At 41.4% G+C, this 18,347-nt stretch overlaps 2 protein-coding genes across 10 annotated transcripts in view; one reads left to right on the forward strand and one right to left on the reverse strand.

Moving 5' to 3' along the window:
• magi1a (membrane associated guanylate kinase, WW and PDZ domain containing 1a) overlaps nt 1–10,709 on the forward strand; it is a 65,070-nt gene extending 54,361 nt beyond the window's left edge. For 6 of the 9 annotated variants that reach the window (XM_051117744.1, XM_051117745.1, XM_051117747.1 and 3 more), the window contains exons 21-23: nt 141–284; nt 1,877–2,015; nt 8,172–10,709. In XM_051117744.1, the coding sequence (XP_050973701.1) occupies nt 141–284; nt 1,877–2,015; nt 8,172–9,214 (1,326 nt within the window). In that variant the 3' untranslated portion in view covers nt 9,215–10,709. Of the gene's footprint in view, nt 1–140; nt 285–1,876; nt 2,016–2,323; nt 2,413–8,171 lie in introns of all 9 variants that reach the window. The other 3 variants (XM_051117750.1, XM_051117751.1, XR_007828304.1) reach the window with 2 other exon arrangements.
• Nucleotides 10,710–12,162: 1,453 nt separating this feature from the next.
• Nucleotides 12,163–13,729, reverse strand: rho (rhodopsin). Its single transcript, XM_051117788.1, has one exon. The coding sequence runs from the start codon at nt 13,622–13,624 to the stop codon at nt 12,566–12,568; it is 1,059 nt and encodes a 352-aa protein (XP_050973745.1). The 5' UTR covers nt 13,625–13,729; the 3' UTR covers nt 12,163–12,565.
• Nucleotides 13,730–18,347: the final 4,618 nt, after the last annotated feature.

Genomic DNA, 18,347 nt, shown 5'->3' on the forward strand with positions numbered 1-18,347 from the left:
GCTAACCAAAGTAATTAGCTTATTTTACTCAGTATTCTGTTGGATAAGCACACTGTAAGTGCACACACTGTAAAATAAAATAAAAAATGAACTAGTTGTCAGGTTTGTTTAGTGATTTTGTTGTGTTTGTGTGTGTTTAGGAGGCAGAGTATTATTCGGTTGATCTGGAGAGGGAGAGTAAAGGTTTTGGCTTCAGTCTGAGAGGTGGAAAGGAGTATAACATGGACCTGTACGTGCTGCGATTAGCTGAGGACGGAGCTGCTGTCAAAAACGGCAAGATGAGGGTAAGACAGACCCACTGACACACGTTCTGCTTTGACATCTGTTATGCGAGTGCTTTAATCAGCATAAGAAAGTAATGCTCAGTCTTCATCACCGATATGATCTGTCACTATCCTGTTTCTGTTAGAAGATCAAATCTCTCTACGTCATCTCTTGCTCTGTCCAACTATCAGTTCAGCTCTGCCTCGTCTCCCTCTCCTCTTTCTACTCTTTACTTTTTCCTTTTCCTCTCAATCCATGTCATTTGATATAAATAAATATTTTATATTGCATGACATGGAAAAAAATCCCCAGGTAGTTCATCCTTACCTGGAGACCTGTTACTTTTCAAAGTGTTAATGCAATCCGTTAACTCCACAATGACTTGTTCTTTAGCACACAGATTCTGCAAGTTCTGATCTGTTGTTTTACGATCACCTAAAAATTTCTCTACAAATGCATCAATGTTGGAAGTACCCAAAGTTGAAGAAACACGACTAAAAACTGAGCAACATACTTTAAAATAACAATATGATAGTCTGTACATGAAAAAAAAAAAACATTGATTCTTCCAAATGGATACACAGAGCCGTAAATCACTGACAAGCTACGCGAAATCGCGCTCATAATCGAATGCGATTCATCTGTGATTATGAACGCAATTTTGCGTAGCTTGTCAGTGATTAACGGCTCTGTGTATTAATTGCCGCTCCAGCTGAACGCACGTGATGGAGATTTACTATTTAATCAAAGTACCGGCTTTTCTGGCTAAACGCGCCTGACAATCGCATGCAATTTATAGTGCAGCCCTAATATATATATATATATATATATATAAATAAAAGCTGCTTAAACTGTTAAAGTGAGACATGAAATGTAACACATTGCTTTTAGTTTAGCAGATGTTGTAATTGCACATTGTCTTTAGTAATGACCAGCAACCGCAGTCTTTGATGACTGTCAGCCTGTTTAGGCCACTGATCAGTCTCATATCATTCACCAAAGCCTTTAGTCCACCGAAGGAGCCACTTTTGTCTCGTCTTCCTCACTTGCTCTTTCCACAGCCGGCCAGAGACAAGACCATGCTGTCGAAAACTATCTGCTCCTCTGAAACTGCATGCACCAGCTGCTCATTCATTTTCCTCTTAATTTCATTGACCTGTTTTTTCACCAGATGTGCATTTGCATGAAAGCAAATTGTTGAAAAATGTAAATACATCACTTCCATACATATCAAAGAAAGAGACTGACCCAAAGATTCTGTATAAAACCTTTTTTCTTTAGTCTGGTCTGAACTCATAATTCAGATATTGTTCCAGGACAGACAGGTTTGTTTTCGCTTGGTGTGTTGAAACGAGATTGACAGTTTGGCTTTAGAAGCGTGTGCGCATGTGAGTCAGTAATGTTTCTGTTCTCTTTCACTTCCCATGTGCATCTCTAAACCGAGATTAGCATTTACTCACATTTTTCTGCACCATAGTGTGTTTTCAGCTTTTAACAAATAGCATTTTCATTTGTGAGAAGCACATGGTTTTGTTCCTCAGGTGAGAAACGCTGCTCACAATGCCATTTTGAGCCTCTCGTAAGCTAATGCTGGTGTCCGCCTTGTTTACAGGTTGGTGATGAAATACTGGAGATCAACGGTGAAAGTACAAAAAACATGAAGCATTCTCGTGCCATCGAGCTGATCAAGAACGGTGGTAGACGAGCTCGACTGGTGCTGAAGAGAGGAGATGGATCCGTGCCAGAGTACGGTGGGTACTAGTCAAGTTAACCTCCTGTCTTAATGCTTTTTGCATTTTGTTTCAAAGTGTTCAGTCTTCACGTTCTAATCTATCCTGAACTGTCTTTTGCTCTCTACCATAAAATTGTTACTTCTTGGTAATCAGTCAGCCTCTGTTAGGTAGTCTGATGTATTCATCTAGAGAGTGAAATCATCCAGTTCATCAAGTTGAGCAGATAAAACTATTGTCATTTGTCTGAGTGCTGCATGTTTTCTTTCTCTTTATTTATCTCTGTTTCTCTCTCTTCCTGATCTGTCGTTCTCTGGCGGGCTCCTCAGCTATGATGGGCCCCCATCTCGCTGCCTGTCTGAGGAATGATAAGTTGGGCGAGCCCTGCTTCTACCTAATGGGTCAAAACCAAGCCACGGTTTGTAAAGGACGTTCTGTGTGTCAGCCCTTACACGTTATAAGCCCTGCTTAGGCGCACGTGTGTTGTAGCCCTCACCTGCTCCCATGCCACGCTTTCATCTCACCCCGGTGAATCCACTCAGCCGATCGCATGCTCGATGGATTCGTGTTCCCGATGGATGCTGTCAGTGGAATGCTCAGACGCCTGTGTGATGCACAGTGTGTGGATGTTGTCGACCCTGCACTGCTCTCATAACGCTGATGGGTGAATGTTACAAGAACTTGTCTTGGACACAAAAAAGTAGCATTACAAAACAATTAAAAATAATATGAAAATAGACTTTGTTTTTATTTATGTTGATTGTAAGGTGAAATGTTACCCAAATAACAAGTTTTGGTAGATTCACCCAGAAGCAAGTAATGAAACGAGTGTGATTTTTGTATTCTGGACTTGTGATAAAAAGATATTATTCTATAAAGACCTATGCTCATCTACAGATCAATGGCCGTTTATTAATCCACGTAGCATAGCATTAAGTGGTCAAACAAAGTGTGGCAGTAACGACAAACAGTGCCCTTCACAAACATTAGCACCTTTGAGAAATGTAAGCGAAACAGGCCATGTGTCAAAAATCATTGGAAGAAAAGAATGTCTGTATTCAGTGGACCAGAAACCTTTAGACATAAAGAGCCAAATGATAGCTACTGTACTATGTAGGTACACCATAATGTGAACCTGTGGATGAGAACAGTTACTGTAGTTGCATACTCGGCTCGTGAACAACAATTTCCTGAAAAGTAATCAGCTGCCTTTAAGACACATCTGTAAGGATTCACCATTGTCAGTGGTTTTAGAAATGCACGTTTGGCACCCATTTCACTCTGTCATTTGGTACACTTCATTGTGAAGATATATTCTTTACCACCCCATCTTGTTGTTACTTTGACTTTAACACCTATGTCCATTTGTCCTTGGCATATCCTTGTTGTCTCAACATAATGGCATAGTGTGCTCTAAAGCAGTGCTTCTCAGTGAACCTGTCTTTGGGTCCCCAGCACTGCACGTCCTCATCAGACACAACCAGTTCAAGTCTCTACACAGCACGGCCTTGTCTCTAACTGTGATGTTTGAAACTCAGAATGTCGGCACCCAGCTGGAGTTCAGCAAGTCTTGATAGTCTGTCCTTCTGAAAGAGTCTGAAAATCGAGTGAGGTTCCAGCTCTTCTTTCTGAGTATGGTTGTTGCTATGCTGTGATAAGGCTCAAATCTCTCTGCAAACATCTTGAAGCCCAGTTTTTTGTAAAAAAAAAAAAAAAAAAAAAAAAGGACATATTCTGACTCTTGGGTGGCAACACAATTGCAGTTGCTCTAAGCTGCCCATTATTCCCCATCGCCATGTCTTCATCATGAAGTTGGCTGCCAAGGCACTAAAAGACAAGCTTCTTGCCCATATGTGCAGCCTACAACATTGGCCTATAGGCTAATTAGGAGTACACGGAGCATGCACAGATGTTCAATGACCGTCCATTCTTGCCTAGCAATCCTACAAGTGAAGGGGGAACTAATAAAACTACATAAAGACCTTTCTGATCTTGATTCTAGACCTGTGATATGTCTCCTCTCTGGAGGTGGTTTGCATGTATCCTCACCCTGATTCTGAGAAATCTGACATAATGGCCATTATCTGCCTCAGTGAGATATGGAGTACCTGGCCACAAAAGGACTTAGACCAGGTCTGCCAGAGGTCCACAGATGTCCTGACTTATGTCAGTCAGTCAGTCACCTTTATTTATATACCGCCTTTAACAATACAGAATTGTGACAAGGCGGCTGTACAGTATTAAATAGGAAGCAGTACATCAACAATGCCAAAGGCAACATTAAACACTCACATTATAGGTAAAGGTAGTTAATCAAAAACAATAAAATAAAATGCAATATTGTGTTAAGAGAAAGTGTCCCCAACTAAGCAAGCCAGAGGCGACAGCGGCAAGGAACCAAAACTCAAATGGAGACAAATGGAGAAAAAAACCTTGGGAGAAACCAGGCTCAGTCGGGGGGCCAGTTCTCCTCTGGCCAAAGTTCCCGTGGTCTTGTGCCGACAGCCGTCTAGGTGATGTGGTCTTTAATGTGGATCCGTCTCTGGGGCTCATCTAGTTGATGTGGACTCCACTGACATTCAGGGCTGTAGAGGTTGTCTCTAGGTGCTGATCCACCGTCTGGGCTGGGTTCGGACTGGATCCGGGGGACTGCAGCGACCATCTGATCTGGATACGGACTGGATCTGGTGGTTAATGTGACCTCGGAATAAGAGAGAAACAGACTAATATTAGCGTAGATGCCATTCTTCTGACGATGCACCGAGTACATCGGGTGTTATGGGAAGTGTTCCCGGTTCCGGTTGACCTAATTAGTGCAGCCTAACAATCCTTTAACGGATTTGAATTATAAGAATGTGGATTTGTTATGTGTAAGCAAGGTTAAAGAGATGGGTCTTTAATCTAGATTTAAACTGACAGAGTGTGTCTGCGTCCCGAACATTGTAGGGTAGATTGTTCCAGAGTTTGGGCGCTAAATAAGAAAAAGATCTGCCGCCCGCGGTTGATTTTGATATTCTCTGTATTATCAAATTGCCAGAGTTTTGAGAACGCAGCGGACGTGAGGGACTATAATGCGATAAGAGCTCACTCAGGTACTGGGGAGCTAAACCATTCAGGGCTTTATAAGTAATTAGCAAGATTTTAAAATCTATACGATGTTTAATAGGGAGCCAGTGCAGTGTAGACAGAACCGGGCTAATATGATCATACTTTTTGGTTCTAGTAAGAACTCTAGCTGCTGCATTTTGGACCAGCTGGAGTTTGTTTATTAAGCGAGCAGAACAACCACCCAATAAAGCATTACAATAATCTAACCGTGAGGTCATAAACGCATGAATTAATGTTTCAGCATTTGACATTGATAGCATAGGTCGTAGTTTAGAAATATTTTTGAGATGGAAAAATGCAGTTTTGCAAATACTAGAGATGTGGTTTTCAAAGGAAAGATTACCATCAAATAGCACACCTAGGTTCCTAACTGATGACGAAGAATTGACAGAACAGCCATCAAGTATTAGACAGTGTTTTAGGTTATTACACACTGAGGTTTTAGGCCCAATAACTAACACCTCTGTTTTTTCAGAATTTAGCAGTAAGAAATTACTTGTCATCCAATTTTTTAACTCAACTACACAATCCATTAGTTTTTTAAATTGGTACGTTTCGCCAGGCCGCGAAGAAATATAGAGCTGGGTATCATCAGCATAGCAGTGAAAGCTAACACCATATTTCCTGATGATATCACCCAAGGGTAACATGTAAAGCGTAAAGAGTAACGGCCCTAGTACTGAGCCTTGTGGTACTCCATACTGCACTTGAGATCGATATGATACCTCATCATTTACTGCCACGAATTGATGGCGGTCAGATAGATACGATTTGAACCATGCCAATGCACTACCACTAATGCCAACATAATTCTCAAGTCTATTCAAGAGAATGTTGTGGTCAACAGTATCAAACGCAGCACTAAGATCCAGTAGCACTAACAGAGAGATACGACCACGATCGGATGATAAGAGTAGATCATTTGTAACTCTAATAAGAGCAGTCTCAGTACTATGGTACGGTCTAAAACCTGACTGAAAATCCTCACAGATATCATATTTCTGTAGGAAGGAAGATAACTGTGAGGATACAACCTTTTCTAATATCTTTGACAGAAATGGGAGATTCGAGATAGGTCTGTAATTAGTTAATTCGTTGGGGTCAAGTTGTGGTTTTTTAATTAGAGGCTTAATAGCAGCCAGTTTGAAGGTTTTGGGGACATATCCTAATGACAGTGATGAATTAATAATATTTAGCAGAGGATCTATGAGATCTGGAAGCATCTCTTTTAGTAGCCTAGATGGAATAGGGTCTAGCATACAAGTTGTTGGTTTAGATGATTTAACAAGTTTATACAATTCTTCCTGACCTATAGTAGAGAATGAGTTGAATTGTTCCCCAGGAGATCTATAGCGCACTATCTGATGCGACACTGTAATTGACGGCTGCATAGTGACAATTTTGTCTCTAATTGTATCGATCTTAGAAGTAAAGTAGTTCATAAAGTCATTACTGCTATGCTGATGAGTATAGTCAGTGCCTGTTGGTTCTTTATTTTTTGTTAACTTAGCCACTGTATTGAATAAATACCTAGGGTTATGTTTGTTTTCTTCTAAAAGAGTCGAAAAGTAGTCAGATCTGGCCGATTTTAACGCTTTTCTGTACGATAGGGTACATTCCCGCCAAGCAGTACGAAAAACCTCTAATTTTGTTTTCCTCCAGCTGCGCTCCATTTTCCGGGCTGCTCTCTTTAGGGCGCGAGTGTGCTCGTTATACCACGGGGTCGGACTATTTTCCTTAATCTTCCTTAGGCGCAGAGGAGCGACCGTATCTAGAGTCCTGGAAAAGAGAGAGTCAATAGTTTCTGTTACTTCTGTTATCATCAAGTTTTTCTGAGCTATTGGACATGCTGAGGAATTCAGATAAGTCAGGAAGATTACTTAGAAAGCAATCTTTTGTAGTAGAAGTGATGGTTCTACCATACTTGTAATAAGGAGTTGAATTTACAGTTTTAGTCATCTGGAGAATACACGAGACTAGATAATGATCAGAGATATCATCACTTTGCTGCAGAATCTCAACGGCATTGACATCAATTCCATGTGACAGTATTAAGTCTAAAGTATGATTTCGACAATGAGTGGAACCTGACACGTGTTGTCTAACTCCAATAGAATTTAGAATGTCTGTAAATGCAGCTGCCAGCGCATCATTTTCAATATCAACATGGATGTTAAAGTCACCTACTATTAAGACCTTATCTGTAGCCAACACCAGCTCAGATATAAAATCAGCAAATTATGTGTGACCAGTAAAGTGCGTGCTGTGAATAGAATGGACAGTGTGTGCAATTCCTTATCTGGAAATGATGCTTTAGCCGGTTCAGCTGTGTCTTTCTTAATGGAGGAAGCTTTCGCCTACCTTGAAAACATCTTGGCTATGAGTGAAACATCCTGAATGTCCTTGCATTTAGGAAGAGTTCGCTGGAGAGTGCAGGTATTCCTGCTGCAATCAGTGGAACTGAGCTGGTGAAATGTGTACTTGGTCTTGATTTTACACATCTGTAAAATTTACATATGTCTTTTAAAGCTTTTTGTCCACTGAACTGTATTAAAACATGATCACGTATGAGAAACACCAAAAAGTGTCAAACACTGTGTGTTGCCAGAAGCAAGGTTTTTGGAGCTTCTATCCATTGTTGATGCCTCCAAATGATATCATTTGACAACTTCCACTCCTGTTTTTCAGGAGCACTGATTTTGCATCTCGCCAGTGTCTGTAAATGACACGCTCAGGCAATGGAGATTTCTGCGGTTCGTGTGGTGGCGACCACAAATCACAGTTCTTCAGAACTTTCATTCAGGGCAAAGTACTTTGTACTTTGCAGAAATCTCCATTAATGAATATAAGACAGTTTAGCATTTTCTTGGTCATTCCGTCTAGTTTGTTTGTTTGAACATGACTTGCTTTAATAAAGAAATGATTGGGTGTGTCCAAAGCTTTGACTGCTCGTATAAATGTTGTGTGAAATGTTTGCTTTTATGTTGCTGTTTTGTGTGATGTCTTAATTGTTAATAGCTGAGGGTTTTTCAGTGGCCTAATGAAATGCCTTTCTTCGTTTATTTCCAGACGGCCCAAATGACAGCTACCCTCCCTCACCCGGGCCACAAAATAATTCGGAAGTGAGGACCTTGCTGGCCAGCGGCCCCTTTCATCATCTGTCCGAGTCCAGCTATACATCAGAGTATCACACACCATTCCAGCCCAAGCAGCACCAACCGAAAGACAGACAGTACGATCAGGCGAGAGAACGAGAGAGGGACGGCGGCACAGGACCATATTCCGGCGCTCCGCACCACCCTTCCTGGAACAACCGTCCCAGCCCCTCGCCGTCCCCCGACAGCAGCAAAAACGGCTCCCACCGCAAGGTCAAGAAGTCAGAGTCCGAGAGCGGCATCACCAAGCTCTTCAAAACGTTACGGAAAGAGGGCGGATTCGGGAGGAAAACGTCCAATCAGGATCTGCTGAAGCGAGGCCGTAAAGTGTCCGTGGACGCGCAGAGCGGCGCTGGATCTCAGGTGCGGAGCGGGTCCTTGGATCGCTCCTCCGCCCGGAAGCGCAACATCTCTCCGGACCGCCGTAGGGCCAAGTCCGTGGACCGGCGCGCAACACGCTCGTATAAAGATCGGTCCCCTGAGCGAAGCTATCAGGGCTCCTCCCAGGACCTGCTGTGCCAGATCTCCACTCCAGAAAGGCATTTGAGGCCCCAAAAAGAGCCACAAACTCCCCGCAGGAACTACGACAAAGAGAGCTACTTTGCGTCCACCCCTGAGCGATCCCACAAACCCCCGGCCCACGCTCTCGCTCACTCTCACACACCTGAACGCGGCTTAAAGAACAGGAACATTCTGCTCAACGGCTCTCCATCCAGTCAAGCTGACAGACAGGGATATTTCATCAACGGAGCCTCGGAAAGACACTTCCACAGGAAATCGGACAGCAGCAGTGACGGAAGTTACCTGGAAGAGGGCGCGACTCCACAACTTAGGGATTATTACAACGCGCTGAAAGCCGGTGGCGCGAACGGGACCGGCGTGGGCCGAGGCCTCGGTCAGAACTCTCCGAGCAAGAGACGGCTTTACAAGGAGAACCACGCAGACCTCAGCATCTGAGCGCTCCACGGATTCGAGCTTCGCCACCGCCGAACAACGCTTCTCTTTCTAGTTTTCTTCTGTCCCTTCGTTCTTATATGTTGTGTTGCGAGCGAGATCCACGTTTTGTTTAAAGATAGACTTTTTTTCAAAATGCGTCTACTTTGTGTGTCCTCTTTTCTCTAAATTGAGACTTACTGAACCAGAGCACAAGCATTCAACATTTGTTTCTTTGTTTGTACATTTTAAAAGACGCCTGAAGTCGGACTATGAAGCTACTGTTTAATTGAGTAATATATATTTAAGCTGTATATTTATTTTAAAAAACTGAAATGTAACTTGATGGGATGTCCAGATGAAAAAAAGCATCTTTCAGTCTCGGTCTGTTGTGTAATATCTGACGTTGTTTGTCCTAACACTGCACTGGACTGAGGCGTGAGCTGCCCATTAGCAAAAAAGAGGGGGAAATGAAAGCAGAGAAATGTTATCTTGTGGCACAATGTTTTGCTTTCTCTCCGTAATCACCAGAAATGAGACTAAAGGCACATATGCACAGTTGACCCATGAACATCAGCTTAGAGCAAGTTATTTTATGAATGAATCGGATGCTCGTAGAAAGTGATCCCATCGAACGCTTGAGCTACAGGAACACGGCTAATGCATTCATCAGCGAACACTGGATATATGAAATGTGAGCAAATGTCATTTTAAGCAAAAGTCTGAAATATTTTGAACGGTCCCTTACGCAGCCACCTTTACCTCCATACAGTAGAGTACCAAAGGCGATTGAAGCGCTCTGAACGAATGGAATCCCGTAACAAGCTTGTGAAAAAAAAAAAATTTATGTGACACGTCAACGCAGCACACCTTTTGAGCCGAATGTAGAGTTACAAAGCACGGAAGGTTCAGGTTGCCGGTTCTGATCCGAAAGACTACGTGAAAGCGGCACCTGGCACCCCCATCTGCCAAACTGAGCCAGCACTCGTTTTCCGCCCCGCTCTCGAGAGCCACTGAGCTTCGCTGATATGCATACGCAATACGTGTTTGTTTGGGAACACAGCTGTTTCGTGCATTTCGACAGGACCGTCATCTCTCGACCAGGAACGAGAACAGGGAATTCCTTCAGCGTCATCTGAATAGTACTGTATCTGTAAATGAACGTATCAGCTGCTGTCTTTTGTACAAATTTTATTACTGTATGAACTTCACACCTGTGTAGGTAAGGATACTGTTGCCTTTTCTCTGTACAAAAAAAGAATTTATGAAAGATGTCCACCTAGAAGAAGATGCTAATATGTTTCTACTCTGTGGATAACGTGTGTACTCAGAATCAGGCATATGTAAAGTTGTATTTTTTTTTTCCCTCTCTCCAGGAAGGATGATGGGAAACTGATGCTTTTCGAGGAAGGAGGTTGAATATCTGTTGTGATGGATAGCCTGCTTTTTTTCTAGAGATCTTGTATACTGTCTGTGGTCTCTGAAAAGTTATATGGATTTTAAATGCTTTTTTTTTTTTCGTGTCGATAAAAGCAGTACATGTATATGGTCTATTTTTTTTTAATGAAACTATGCATATATATATAAAAATTCTGCATTGTCCATAGCTTTATTTGACTCATGAAGTTCTACATAACATTAGTCTAAGTTCAAGTAGACGTGGACTCACACAGTAAAGCTTTTTTCTTTTTGTTTGGATGGATCACAATGTATATGTAGCTATCGAAAAGAAGTCTGTGAATGCTATTTTTATTATCAAATAAAGTTTTCCATACAAATTCGCAATTCTGTGTTCCTCGTGTTGGTATGACATCTACATTTAACAAAAAGCTAAAAACAAATGTGCAGACACCGAAACCTACGCACAATGCAAACGCTGTCCATTTGCAAAGCTGCGTTGCATGTATTTGTAGACTTGCGCTTGTCCACGCATGGCTATAATCTCATGTCTGACCTTCTCAGACCTTCCTTGGTTTTCTTTTATCCATGTGTCAATGATATTGTCCAGGCAATTTTAGGATTTCTCTGTGAATGTAATAAATTCTTTAGATGTTTTTTTTTTTTTTTTTCAGCTGCACACCAAAAACATATGCATAAACAAAATAGGTTTTAATGTCTGCAAAGGTCTATTTTTGGCCATCACAGACTCATGATGTTGGCTGATTGTATTGTCAAGGCATTCGTATCAGCAATATTCCAAAAAAGGTGTTCTCAAAGCAAGCCGTGTTCCTCCAGGCCACCACGTTGGCTAACACTTTAGATTAAGGAGCACAAATTCACTGTTGACTAGGAGTTTTCCCTCAATAAGTTCCCGCCGCTTGTTAAAGGTAAGTTGTTTGTAATAATTAGGTTTAGGTGTGGGGCCCTCTAAAATAAGGTCATGCATTAATATGTGCTTTATAATTGCTGATAAACAGCCAATATGCTAGTAATATGCATGTTAATAAGCAACTGGTGAATGTTAACAAATAGTTTTCCTTAATCTGAAGTGTTGCCAAATGTTGTGTGATGCTGTGCGCTTGTGTCCCTGTTTACACAGATGCCAGTGAAAGGCAAACTCTACATAATCATAATCTATTTTCACCACTCTGACCTGAGCTGGATTAACACGTCAGTTCTGATCCTAGCTAATTCGTCCATACATATCTGTCAAATCATCCTTCATAAAGCCTTTAATCCAAGGTGACAGTGAGGATTGCCCCAGTCTTATGCTTGCATCGAATAACATATTGAGCCTGTTATAATATCCATAATTACGGCGCTGTTACCTGAATGTGTATTTTTTCAGTTCTGAAACTCTGTGGTATTGTCTTGATGTTGATCTAAGAAAAAGCACTCTGCCTTTATCGGAGACGGTAGCAGCGGAAATATATACACCACATTAAAGCTCTCGTCAGAAATCAGTATAGTTTATTTGATTTAAAATGCTATTTCATTCACATCACAGCGCAATCAAAACATAAACAGAGCGATTTAATTTGCAAAGTGCTTTTTATTGTTACGTTGCCTTGAATACATGCCTCTACAATCACAACAAAGCCAGTATAAGGAGTCCAACAGTAAGAGAGTTAAGATATTTTTCCTTTTGCTGCATTTTAGGAGGAAAAAACAAAAAGAATCTTATGCACCATTACGCTGGACTCGCTGGATGTACTGAAACTGGGACATGGTCTGTCCTCTCTCAAAACTGTCTTTTGGTTGAACCAATTGGGTTTTGTAAAAATACAAAAAGGAAAACTGACAGACATTTTTTTTTCTGCAAGTGGTAGCGGTCGCTCGTTTCTCTGGGCCGAACACTTTTTGTGGTGTCTGTGTCGTCGGTTGCCGTCGAAGCCCAGTGCACGTCGCTGCTCGTCATGTGTCTCGGACGTGTGCTTACGCAGGGGACACGGAGGACACGGATGAAGCCTCGGTCTTGGATGCAGTGGTGGAGGCGCCCTCTTCCTCCTCGAAGGGGTTCTTGCCGCAGCACAGGGTGGTGATCATGCAGTGACGGAACTGCTTGTTCATGCAGATGTAGATGCATGGGTTGTAGACGGCAGCGGTCTTGGCAAAGAAGGCTGGCAGTGTCATGAAGACGGGCCCAAATTCGCTCCCCTGGTGGGTGAAGATATACCAGGCCACGCTGGCATAGGGGATCCAGCAAATCAAGAAGGCGATGACCATGATGACGCACATGCGGGTGACCTCACGCTCAGCCCTCTGGGTGGTCTCGGACTCCTGCTGCTGGGCGGCGGCTTCTTTGACGGTGCACACGAGACGACCGTAGCAGAAGAAGATGACGATGAATGGAATTATGAAGTGCACGATGAACATATAGATGACGAAGGACTCGTTGTTGTAGCCGGGGGCACGGGTGTAATAGTCGACTCCGCACGAGCACTGCATGCCCTCGGGAATGTAGCGGGACCAGCCGACCAGGGGAGGCACGGCGCAGGAGCAGGCCATGATCCAGGTGAAGACGACGCCCATGATGGCGTGGTTCTCCCCGAAGCGGAAGTTGCTCACGGGCTTGCAGACGACCATCCACCTCTCGAAGGCCAGCACGACCAGGGACCAAAGCCCCATTTCACCGCCCAGGGTAGCAAAGAAGCCTTCCAGGTTGCAGCCAACGCGCCCAAAGACGAAGTAGCCATGTAACGAGGTGTACATCGTTGTGGTGAAACCACCGAACACCATGAAAAGGTCAGCGATGGCGAGGTTCAGCAGGATGTAGTTGAGAGGTGTACGCAGCTTCTTGTGCTCGATGGTGACGTACAGAGTGAGGAAGTTGACAGGGAAGCCGGTGATAATGAGGAAGAACATGTACGCGGCCAGGCAGCCGTACGCCCATGGTGCCACCAGGTAGTACTGGGGATAATCGTACGGGCTCCTAACAACGCCGGTGGCGTTGGACATAGGCACGTAGAATGCCGGTCCCTCTGTACCGTTCATGGCTGCGGTTGGATGTTGTGCTCAGCCCCTTCCGCGGTAGTCTTTCGATGGCTCGGTAGGACTGTAGAGAAACGAGGCAGGACCGTGCTACGACTTGACGGGCCGTGCACGCACCCCGCTTTATAGAGACTCGCCCGGGATTAACTGATGTTTCCAAGCCGTCAGCATGAGTCTATTTAGGCCACAGCTAATAAAATAATCCCAGGCATCATTGCACTGCATATCTGGCAACTTATCAAGTTATTAAGGTTGTACCTGACCAGCAGGTAAGCAGTGGAAAAAAAAACACAAAACTTCCTTTGGGACACATTCAAGCATTGACTGCTCCCCATTTTGGATTGCAACATGTCACATAAAGAACAACGCAGAGGCCCCGAATAAGATTTGGACCCATTTTAAATAGATTCAAACATCAAACCAAGGGCTATTGTTTGAAGATGGCACACTCACAGTTGAAGCCAAACGTTTTTTAGGTTTGAAATGATTCAATACGCAAACTACTCGAACCACAAGTAGTTTAATGTTCGTGTGCTGCATTAGTACTAACAAGGCATGTTGGGATAATATAAGCTATATGCCTGAGGAGAACCATAGGCAAGCAAGTCACACACTACAAGATCCCTAACAAGTGCACTAGTGGCATGTCTCGATACATTCAAAGTATACACATCTAGCTAGTTTGTATGTGTTTTCTGAGAAAGTGCGCTCATGACCTTGGGTTGATCTAAAGAAACCAGAATGCTACAAACCTCTTCAGCTACTGGTCTTGATCATTTAACCAAGCACATTATTTCAAGAACAAGAAATTCATTCAGCAGTCATTTTTATCCAGGATATTAAAACCAACCCAGGAGTACTTGTTCTAATACTTATTTTCACTCTTCAGTATACTCCAGGTGGACTAAGGCTACCCTTGGCACTTTGAAATGCTTGGGTAGATGTGCTCAGGGCTCAGCATATTTCACACAGGTGGGTTTTATGAAGAGGATTTACAGATTACAGGAGAGTTACCCTACAACGAGGAGCCTTAAGCACATTAGCTGCTTGCTAACCTGTCTACAATCCACACTGCATGGGCTGCAGAGGAAAGACTGCCTGTAATTGGTCAGTATAGCCTCAATCAGTGTTCTGTTCAGTAATTGCTAAACATTTCAGCAGAAAATATTCACACCATCTAAAGCAGGTTACAGTATGTTGTACTGAACAGAAACCTTTTGACAGTAATTTTACTGGGGCTGCATTTTATGAGCTCAGTTTGGATTTAATCCAAAAGTTTAAACTTTCAGATTTTACAGTGAAACAATAAAATAAATAAAAAATTCAGTCCCAATTTCAATCCAAGGCTTCTGCCCCGTTCTCTTTTTGACTGTAGACTCTCCACAGTTTAACATTTCTCAGTTGTGACAACAGGTTCCGCAGATGTTAACGATGTTGAACTTTCTTGATTAAAAGCAGCTGACAAGTTCAAATTCTAAGTGACTGTAAAAAACAATTTTTATCACACACACATGGTACATAGTAGCTGGATCTTCTTCCTTCTGTTTATGGATGTGATGTAACCATGCAAACACAGACAAAACTGATATTTCCCACAAAACTGGACACGACAGCTCAACAGCAATTCAGATCCAACAGGAAATTATAATTTTGCAGTTGTGAATCGGGACAAGGTGACAGTTGTACACTGATGTCTCTTGTACTTGTTCAATAACTGATTTTAGTTCATTTTTAGCCCAAAAAAATTGCAAAAAATAAAGTCTGACTTGTGAGATACAATCAGCCTTCTGAACTATTAAACTCCATCTTGAACGGTTGTGATTTTGCCCTGGTTAAAGCTTCAGTGAATTAAAGATAAGCGAAAAAAATGGTAATATGGTAACCACACCGTAAAGCCATTCTATCTCCATTTACAATGATTTTGTTTGCTTTTAGTTTGTAGAAGAGGATGTGTGTTGTTCTGTAGAGAGAGTACCGCATACACAGGGAACACAGAAAGATGTTCTCAACAGAGGCTAATTCCAAGAGTCACCAGGGAATTGGACACTAAGAACAAAGCTGCTTTAAGGCAAGCCTCCAAGGTTAGCAAAAAAAGCACCTGGAAAGAGAAGGTGTTCTAAAGTTTTCTGTAACTTCATTCACTTACAGTTCATGTTTAGATTTTCCTTGTTAAATAGGCATTACTTACACTGACAAAAAAAGAAAAGAAAATACAATTCTGTCTTGTATTTTTACATGAACAAGGTAACTGTTCTCAAGTCAGGGTTTTTTAGGCATTCCTACATTTATTCTAGAATAATAACTTGAAGGAAACAGTTCACTTTTCACAATTCCATGTCATCAGCCATTGAACGTCTGCACATGGTTCTCCCTCTGTTGTAAACAAACAGTGTCGGCTCACGTATGAGTATGTGCACATGCACATATGTCATTATGCAACAAGACAGATGTGAACACGCTGAGAACCGTTTGCTGTGGATTATTCATTTTCAGTTTCTTGAACAGACCTCAATGTATTGTCAGGAACCGTGGGTATTAATTTCTATTAACATTATTGATTAATAGTAGTATTTATTAATTCATTTAATCTGTAGCTTTTTTTTTTTTTTTTTTTTTTTTTTTGGCTCTCAAAAACAGGCAGCCACAGATGTGTGATGTATGAATTGCCAAGAACAATGGATTCAGCTAAAAATCTTCTTTACTATTAAAGAAAAAAAGTCACTTACATCTTTAGTGGCCTGAGGGTGAGTACATTAACAGCAAATTGTCATTTCACTGGACAACATTGGGCTGAAGTAAAAAGAAAAATAATAAGCAATAATTTTTCCTATTATTTTAGTAATATATGTATATATATATGAAATAAAATGTTTTAAAATTGCGGTAACACTTTATAATAATGTTCAGTTGTAAATCATTTGTAAGTGATTAGTTAATGATGAAATAATCATTAAAAAAACAGGACTATGCATTCATAAATGATTAATAAGTGATATATTAGTATTTTTATCTATGTTTTGTAATTAAGTTACAAATCATTTACAAATTATTAGATTTACAAATGATTACATAATGATGAAAATATTAACATTATGAAAAGTATTAATATTAGCACTTTTTAATCATTTGTAAATGTATAGTCATGTTTTGTAAATGATTAGTTCATCATTAACTAATTACTTGTAAATGACTTGTGAATTAACAAAACACACAAATAGCATATCATTTATTAATCATTTATGAATGTTTTGTGAATGATTATTTCATCATTAATGAATGATTTGTAGATTCGTGGGGACGTGTTTGAATGAGCCATTTTAGGCCTGGCTGAGTCTTAACTTTTATAAAGTATATCTCTTTGGGTTTGAGACTTTAATCTTAGCAACTTTACAGAACCTATATATGCACAAACAGCTTGTAACACTCCAAAGACAAATGAAAACATTAAATTGCATCATATGACCCCTTTAAAATCTATATGATGTTTCAAAGGGAGCCAGTGCAGTGTTAACAGAACCGAGCTAATATGGTCATACTTCCTGGTTCTAGTAAGAACTCTAGCTGCTACATTTTGGACCAGCTGGAGTCTGTTTATTAAGCGTGCAGAACAACCACCCAATAAAGCATTACAAAAAACTAACCTTTTAGGTCATGAACGCATTAATTAATGTTTCTCTATTTGACAGTGAGGTCGTAATTTAGATATATTTTTGAAAAGGAAAAATGTGGTTTTACAAATGCTAGAAACGTCTCTTTCAAAGGAAAGATTGCTTTGAAATAGCACACCTAGGTTTCTAACTGATGATGAAGAATTGACAGAGCAGAACATCAAGGGTTAGATAGTGTTCTAGGAAACAGGAGTTGTTTATTTGAAAATGCCCGTTAGGATGAAATTTAGCACTGCAAGCTGTTCTGAAAAAGTTTCGCTCCATTTCTTGTGTCCACACTTTTCTTTTCCACACAGCCATTTTTCTGCGGATGTTCTTCTTCCAGTGACCTCAACCCATGCCTTGCTCTCTCATTGGCTGTAGCTCATCATGACACCTGACACCACGGGATGTCGACTGGTTAAGATATTTAGCATGCTTGACATTTGTCCGCGAATGTGTCATTGAGTAGTTTAAACATTAAGATTGCTGATCGCTGATCACACGCTGATTTGACCCCGATGACAGCCCGACCTGGCCCGACGGAGCTCGTTGACTTGCAAATTGGGCTTAAAATCTTGTAGCGTGAACTTGGCATAAAAAAGAACCAAAGCTGAAAATACATGTAACAAACAGTCAATATAATAGTGGTTTTGAAGCTGGGAAGTGACTACCGCTGTTGTGTTTAAAATTTTGTTAAAAAAATGAATGTTTAGAAATGGGCTAAAACCTATTACAATGATTTAAATCAGTGTTTTGGCTTTCCAAAACTGGAGTTACCACAGAAGCTTTAAATGCTTTTAAAGGATCATTTAAGGCAAAGGATTGAGCATGCAGGTGGTAGCTTCCATACACGATAAAGATAACACAGGATGTATAAAGGCTATCAATAAAGGCTACATTTGGTTTCAGGAATCTATATCTGTTGCTTGGGGAGCAGATACACTCAGAACAAAGCATTCAAATGTTAAAACTGTGGCACAGGCAGAGCATAAATTGTATTGCAGATTGTGAAATTAAGCATATAGTGTTAGTTCTGGCAGCTCACGTGAGTCAAGCTCGCATCAGCTGACTCTCAG

Source organism: Labeo rohita, chromosome 8 (assembly GCF_022985175.1).
Source record: "Labeo rohita strain BAU-BD-2019 chromosome 8, IGBB_LRoh.1.0, whole genome shotgun sequence".
NCBI classification, from domain to species: domain Eukaryota; kingdom Metazoa; phylum Chordata; class Actinopteri; order Cypriniformes; family Cyprinidae; genus Labeo; species Labeo rohita.